This window comes from Engraulis encrasicolus, chromosome 21 (assembly GCF_034702125.1).
Source record: "Engraulis encrasicolus isolate BLACKSEA-1 chromosome 21, IST_EnEncr_1.0, whole genome shotgun sequence".
Lineage (NCBI taxonomy): Eukaryota > Metazoa > Chordata > Actinopteri > Clupeiformes > Engraulidae > Engraulis > Engraulis encrasicolus.
Window position 1 is genome coordinate 31,650,076 of NC_085877.1, and position 7,500 is coordinate 31,657,575.

A 7,500-nucleotide genomic window follows, 5' to 3' on the forward strand; every position below is an offset into this window, starting at 1 on the left:
GGTCATTGCATTGGCCAAGACAATGAATCATAAGGAGAACGGTTTTGGTCCCACCCATAGCCCTCAGATATCCAACTTGTGCGATTCCAGACAAAAGCCTGATTCGTAGGGGATAAATACTATTACCTGGACCACTGGTAATTCACATTTACGTACCCCCGCACCACTGTGTTATTTTGTGGTACATTCGGAGGGGATAAGAAAAGGACGGCGATTTACTCAATTTACAGACATTGTGACCGGATATGTCATTATTTCACTCCTTCCTGTTAGTTGAGTTAGTTTTGCTTATGGTTCAGTGTAAAGAGGATAGGTCGACTACCACTTGCCTACAAAATGCTGGTAATCACATTTGCCAGCATCCCCCTCCAGGAAAAGACAAGAGACATGCGATTGCAATCACAAACACACACGTGCATATTCACACGGGATTTAAATGATCACTGGACATCTGTGTTTCGCAGAAACAGAATTGGTCACTTGCACTAGAATTATTACTTCACCAATTATGGACATGGCGCATTCACATGGGACTAAGAACTCAGACATTCTTCGCAATTATTACAAATTACCAGTGGCCCATAGGTAATAAACATCCCATGCGAATTGGACTTAATGGGACTTATTTGTGTTTTAGTCTGGTTCACAGGCTACACAACATAACCTTATTACGCTTACACAACACAACGCAAGGAATTGTTAGGTCTTGCCCCCTAACAGACTGCACCTTACAAGTCAGCAAGACCGTTCTCTTTCACACACACACATGCACACACACACACACACACACACACACACACACACACACACACACACACACACACACACACACACACACACACACACACACACACACACACACACTCTCACACACATGCACACACACACAGAGTATGTATGCATGTACAGTATGTATGCTTATATGGGCGTTCACACATGTACACTTATGTACATGATTGGTCCATGGCTTAATCTTCTTAGCTGCTTATGGAGGTGAAGTGTGTAGGATGACATGTATGGGCCTCTATAATTCTTTGCTGATTGTAGGTTCACACAGTGTTACAGCCGACCTCACTAATGCTCACTACTGCCACCTAATGTTATTAAGGTGCAGTTTCAGGAATGATTATACTGTTGTTGGAAGAAATCTTCATGTCATGTTGTGTGAAAATTATTATCAGTATGGGAAAACAAAGACTCTCAATAGTAGGTTACAGTTGACAGCAGTCGGTGGAACCTCATGTCTGGGCAGCCGTGGCCTAGTGGTTAGAGAGTTGGTCTTTCAATCTAGGGGTTGCCGATACGAATCCCCCATGACCTCTCCCTACATCTCCATCCATGGCTGAAGTGCCCTTGAGCAAGGCACCTAACACCACATTGCTCCAGGGACTGTAACCAATAGCCTGAATAATAATAGTTGTAAGTTGAACAAATGAAAGCGTTAGCTAAATGTAATGTGATGTGATGTAATGTAATGTAATTGCACATTTGACAACAGACTTTTTTATTTCCTGTAGTTTTATAACGAAACTCAATCTTCCCAAACTATGAGAGAGTCTCTGTAGAAAAAAAGACAGCATAATGGAATAGTGTTCTCATTAATACAACAGTTCATTGCAGGGGTTTCTTATAAGTAACTCCAGTCTTCCCAAAATGTCAGAGTCTCTGTAAAAAAAAAAAGGTTATTATTGAATGGTCTAATCAGAATAAAGCATTGGACCGTTCGGCAGTCACTCAGGTAACCAAATACACCGTAAGTCGCTACGGTAACCGAATGCACTGTAAACTGCCCAAGGAAACGGTAATTGGAATTAAAGGTTGGAGTTCCCGCTTATAATTAAATATGTCACCAAAGGAGAATCATGAGAGAACTTCACATTCCAACTCTCTCTATTTCTCTTTTTCTCTTTTTCTCTTTTTCTCTTTTTCTCTTTTTCTCTCTCTCTCTCTCTCTCTCTCTCTCTCTCTCTCTCTCTCTCTCTCTCTCTCTCTCTCTCTCTCTTCAGATGCTGTCACTTTTACCAGCAAGAATACTGAGGCTGTTGGAGTTCATTGGGTTTTCAGGAAACAGGGTAAGTGTGTGTGTGTGCGTGTGCACGGGCTCGTGGGCACTCACATTATGTCTTGTGAAAGGTTTGTTGTTACTTATGCACAAATCTAATTTGCTCTTCCCTGGGTGGTTTAAATGGCATCCATTGTCTGTCCATACGCATTGATGTTAATGGGTAGTCTGTTCATGGTCTGTTTTGGTGTATGAGTGTTTTTGTAACGTGTGTGTGTGTGTGTGTGTGTGTGTGTGTGTGTGTGTGTGTGTGTGTGTGTGTGTGTGTGTGTGTGTGTGTGTGTGTGTGTGTGTGTGTGTGTGTGTGTGTGTGTGTTCATGGTATGTTTTGGTGTGTGTGTGTTTGTTCATGGTATGTTTTGGTGTGTGTGTGTTTGTTCATGGTATGTTTTGGTGTGCGTGTGCGTGTGCGTGTGTTCATGGTATGTTTTGGTGTATGTGTGTGTGTGCACGCTTCTGCGTGTGCGTGTGTGTGTGTGTGTGCAGGAGTTTGGTCTGTCCCAGCTGAGGGAGGGGGCCCAGAGCCACAGCCTGAGGGCCATATTGAGCGCGCTCACTCTGCTCTTCTACCACACTTATGTCTGTCTCATACTGGGTAAGCACACTCACACACACACACACACACACACACACACACACACACACACACACACACACACACACACACACACACACACACACACACACACACACACACACACACACAAATACACTCATAGAGTGAGGGATAAACACTGTCCTGGCTGCCACGACTGCAAGTGGCGATAGATTTCTGTCACACAGCTCTTGTGAGACACATTCGACCACAGACACATATTTCTACTGCATACACGCATTGTTGTTGTATACATTAATTAACAACCAGCACACACTAATGTATACCTCACACACAGGCTTCTCTCTCTCTCTCTCTCTCTCTCTCTCTCTCTCTCTCTCTCTCTCTCTCTCTCTCTCTCTCTCTCTCTCTCTCTCTCTCTACCTCTACCTCTTACCTCCTACTTCTTTCATTCTTCTTCCTCTATTTCTCACTCACTCTCCTTCTCACACACTTGTTTACTTGCACACAATGCCTGCCATACAATGGCTAAATCACCATCACGCCCGCTGTTACTATTTTAGGGTTTGGCTTTACACCAAGCAAATCAAACAAAACTCATGACTCTCATTGAGTGTTAGCTTATCCACACCCAAACCACCAAACTCACAACAGCTCTACAACTCTCCCAACAGATGATGGCACGGCTAGTGCTCATTTAGCACTCGGGGGAATTTCCTGTCACTAACATTGTTATGTTGTGGGTGTCATGGCAACGTTAGCTATCGTCAGGGCGACCAAATCCTGTGTGGCTGTCTGTCCATGGGGGGGTCAAACAGCAGCACACAACAGCAGGCATCATCTATTAATAAAAACACAGAAAGAGATGTCATGTTGACCTCTGTCACTAATCGAAACATTGCACCAGGCAATGGGATTGAAAGTATCTCACTCATTAGTGCATGTTGCGTAGTATGCTTGCAGCATATAGACTACTACAATACATTTAGAATGAAGAAAATAATGATATATCATGTGGATTATTCCTCTTTATATTTATTGGTATGTCATATCAATGTTCCTGTCTGATCCTAATTAGTTGTACATGCGTAAGAACAGCACATACGTTATGTACATAGGCCTACGTAGGAAGTAGCTTGGAAAGAGGAGCCCTACAGACGGTTTTCCTTTTGGTAAAATTGTTCTGGGGCAACAGGTTTAGGTTGTAAAATGATTTCATAAATACAGTTATTCATTGTCAAGTTTCTTATAGGATGAATGCTGGCTCTCAAAGTGACATTCCACTCTTTCTGGCTCATTGCTTTATTTAGTGCACTTGCACCATACATGCAGAATAAAAAAAGGATTCACAGTCTCCAGACTGTTCCTCTCAATGTTTCCAGTCAAGTCTCAAGTCATATAGTTCATCTTACTATATATATAGAATGACATTGCATTGCACTTAATTTATGCTTTTATCCAAAGCGGCTTAGTTATTGTACAGGATATTGGTTACAGTCTCTAGAGCAAAGTGGCACTGGGAGATCAGCCATGGAGGGAGATGTAGAGAGAGAGAGTTAGGACCACATGCCTTGTCCCATAAGACAAAATTACTTTGGATAACAGGGTGAATAATAATTCCATAACTCCAGACTTCATCATTGTCAAGGTACTGGAAAGGAATGCTTGCTTGACTGAATTAGGAGTTGTTAGATACATCTTGTGATGCAGGATCTTGGAGACATCCTCAGTGATGGTGAATTAGGAAACTGAATTAGCGTGCTTCCACATAGTTTTGGTCATTAGAGTGCTTAGTCAACCGTATTGTTTTTAATTTAATTGGTGTGTGTGTCTTTCTGTATCTTTCAGGTACGGGTGAGGGTAATTTAGTAGAAGCAGAAGCTCTCTTGCATCCTTACGTGGAGAAATTTCCAAAGGTGAGGAGGCATTTACACACACACGCACACACACACACTTATTTGTATTACTATCTTTGTGAGGACCTTCCATTGACTGCAATGCATTTTACAAGCATTCAAAACTAGTGAATGCTAAACTGTGCCCTGACCAAAACAATCCCTACCCAAATCCCTAAACAAATGTTTTTGCACTTGTTTTTTTTTTTTCAAAATGGCCTCTCAACCACAAATTTCCTCACAGCAAAGGTGAAATGTCAGGTTTTGGTCCTCACAATAGTGGTACTGTATAACAAGTCCGCCAATCAATACACACACACACACACACACACACACACACACACACACACACACACACACACACACACACACACACACACACACACACACACACACACACACACACAGACACACCTTGGTGCATTTCTTCCACAGTGAGTACAGCCTGTTACAGTGCTGCCTGATGTATCACCATAGATATGCAATGGCACCATTTGCTAATATTCCATTGGAACTGTTTGTGTTCCAGGGTTCCCTCATTCTGTTCTACACGGCAAGGATAGCCACACTCAGGGGCCATTTTGAGAAGGTCAGTGTCATCTTATTGTGTGCGTGTGCGTGTGCGTGTGCGTGCGTGTGTGTGTGTGTGTGTGCGCCGCGTGCATGTGCGTGTGTGTATGTGTGTGTGTGCGCGCTCGCCAAATATGCCATTTTACGTCTTTTCCAGTGCACCACACCTTAGCACACAGACACATGACACAAAGATACAAAGGAACAGACACTTAGTTTAGTAGAAGTAGTTTAGAAGTTTTGGGTTGACTCTGCATTTCTTTCTTTCTTTCTTTCTTTCTTTCTTTCTTTCTTTCTTTCTTTCTTTCTTTCTTTCTTTCTTTCTTTCTTTCTTTCTTTCTTTATTTATTTATTTATTTATTTATTTATTTATTTCCTTCTTTCATTCTCTCTCTCTCTCTCTCTCTCTCTCTCTCTCTCTCTCTCTCTCTCTCTCTCTCTTCCTTTATGGGAGCTATTTGATTTCGACCAACTGCCAACATGCTTTCAGGAAGCTTTATCTCTGGAATTTCGTATTGGCGGAGAGGACTGATTACTCATGTGGAGCTGCCTGTCTGGATTAATGTATTTTGCCATATTCAGCACCCATCTGGTCCATCAAGCCCATCTGATGGGCTAGACAGACAGACAGACAGACAGACAGACAGACAGACAGACAGACAGACAGACAGACAGACAGACAGACAGATAGACAGACAGACAGACAGACAGACAGACAGACAGACAGACAGACAGACAGACTTTTATTGTCGCCAAGGGGAAATTTGTTCTATGGTGGTTAGAACAATTGGGGACAATAAAAGTATATCTATATCTATCTATCAAGCCCATCTGATGTGGGCTAAAGTGAGATTCTCTGATGAATAAAAAACAAATATGTCGTACATTTTGATAGAAGTGCAATCACATGATATTATTATGTACCTACACAGTATGTTCAGCAGTGTTAGTTAATCGAGACATGGGGGAAGTGCAGGAAGTGCATATTGATTATCTACTCCAGCCAATATGGATGATATGGGCTTTATTTTAGCAAAGTGCTTGTGTTTTGCAAGGAGATGATGTGAGTGTTTCCCACAGACCAAGTGGTGCTGTTTTCTGCTACAGGCAAAAAACATTGGGCCTGTGCAAGTGTTATGCATGTACGATTTGACATAAGTCTGTGTCTGTTGATCACTTTACAGTGCTGCACTTTCATACTGTGGTGCTGTGCCACAGAATGGACTGTGTATGGGAAAAGCTAAGATGTTTTGTAATCTTGCGACAGGCAAAGCATTGGACTAGTGCAAGTTTTGTGTGTGTACCTTCATTTGACATAAGTCTGCATCTGTTGATCACTTTGTGGTGCTGCATTTTCTTTCTGTGGTGCTGTGCCACAGAATGGGCTATGTATGGGAAACACTAAGATGTCAAGATTTCATAATCTTGTGTGTTGTATTGGAGAAAGGTATATTACACAATACAGTTACTGTAACTATTCCTCTGTGGGTCCTACGGTTTGCTTTAACCCTACTGAACACAACACGTGCATGGCATGGGCTAAAAGTAGCATGCACCAGCTGTGTGTGTGTGTGTGTGTGTGTGTGTGTGTGTGTGTGTGTGTGTGTGTGTGTGTGTGTGTGTGTGTGTGTGTGTGTGTGTGTGTGCTCGCGCGCGTGCGTGTACTGACTCCTCCACGCTCTGACTGAAGTCAGTTCTCTCAATTCCAGTCAGGCGCCTTGGCAGGACAATCAGGGAAAACATCACTCCCCCCTCCCTCTCTCCCGCTTGTCTGTCTTGTCATTGGCTGTCCTGCTCTCCTTGCTCCCCATTGGCTCTTCTGCTCTCCTGACTCCTCGAAAGGCAGGCAGTCAGACAAGTCGCATATCTTTGGTGCGCCCTGCGTCACATATGACGACGAACAACCGCAACATGACGCTTAACATTGTTAGCCTTTCAAGTTTTATAAATACTAACTAACTTTGGCTAGCATGACATACCATGAATCTGGGGACCCAGGTTTGAGTCTGACGCATGATTCCCTCCCCAGTCCCCATCTCTCTCCCACTCATTTCCTGTCACTATCTCAAACTGTGACTATCTCAAACCCCTCCAACGGCTTAAAAGCCCAAAAGATATCTTAAAAAATATATATATAACTTAGATGGTGGAACACATGCGCAGAATGGATGAGTTGGATTTGGTCCCCTTACAATAGGTAGTCTAGATGAGTGTTTACCACATCTTTTCTGCTGGGACTCTCATCCCTGCCCCACATTAAGTATCATTTGACTATTATTATGATGAGTTAAAGGGGTATGCCACTATTTTGGGGCTTAATACAGTTAAAATCGTTGGCTGGGGTTTATAAAGGTGGTGAAGTGTCTTATTTTTCATGTTAAGCGTTGTCTTGCTTTAAGACAAGTTAAAAGAGGGAA

At 42.7% G+C, this 7,500-nt stretch overlaps 1 protein-coding gene across 1 annotated transcript in view; it reads left to right on the plus strand.

Annotated features, from left to right (window-relative positions):
• The window catches only part of LOC134437138 (tetratricopeptide repeat protein 39B-like), a 32,893-nt gene that overhangs the window by 14,494 nt on the left and 10,899 nt on the right, over positions 1 to 7,500 (plus strand). The window contains exons 9-12 of the mRNA XM_063186600.1: positions 2,007 to 2,072; positions 2,549 to 2,657; positions 4,467 to 4,534; positions 5,043 to 5,102. Coding sequence (XP_063042670.1) covers positions 2,007 to 2,072; positions 2,549 to 2,657; positions 4,467 to 4,534; positions 5,043 to 5,102 — 303 coding nt within the window. The remainder of the gene's footprint in view (positions 1 to 2,006; positions 2,073 to 2,548; positions 2,658 to 4,466; positions 4,535 to 5,042; positions 5,103 to 7,500) is intronic.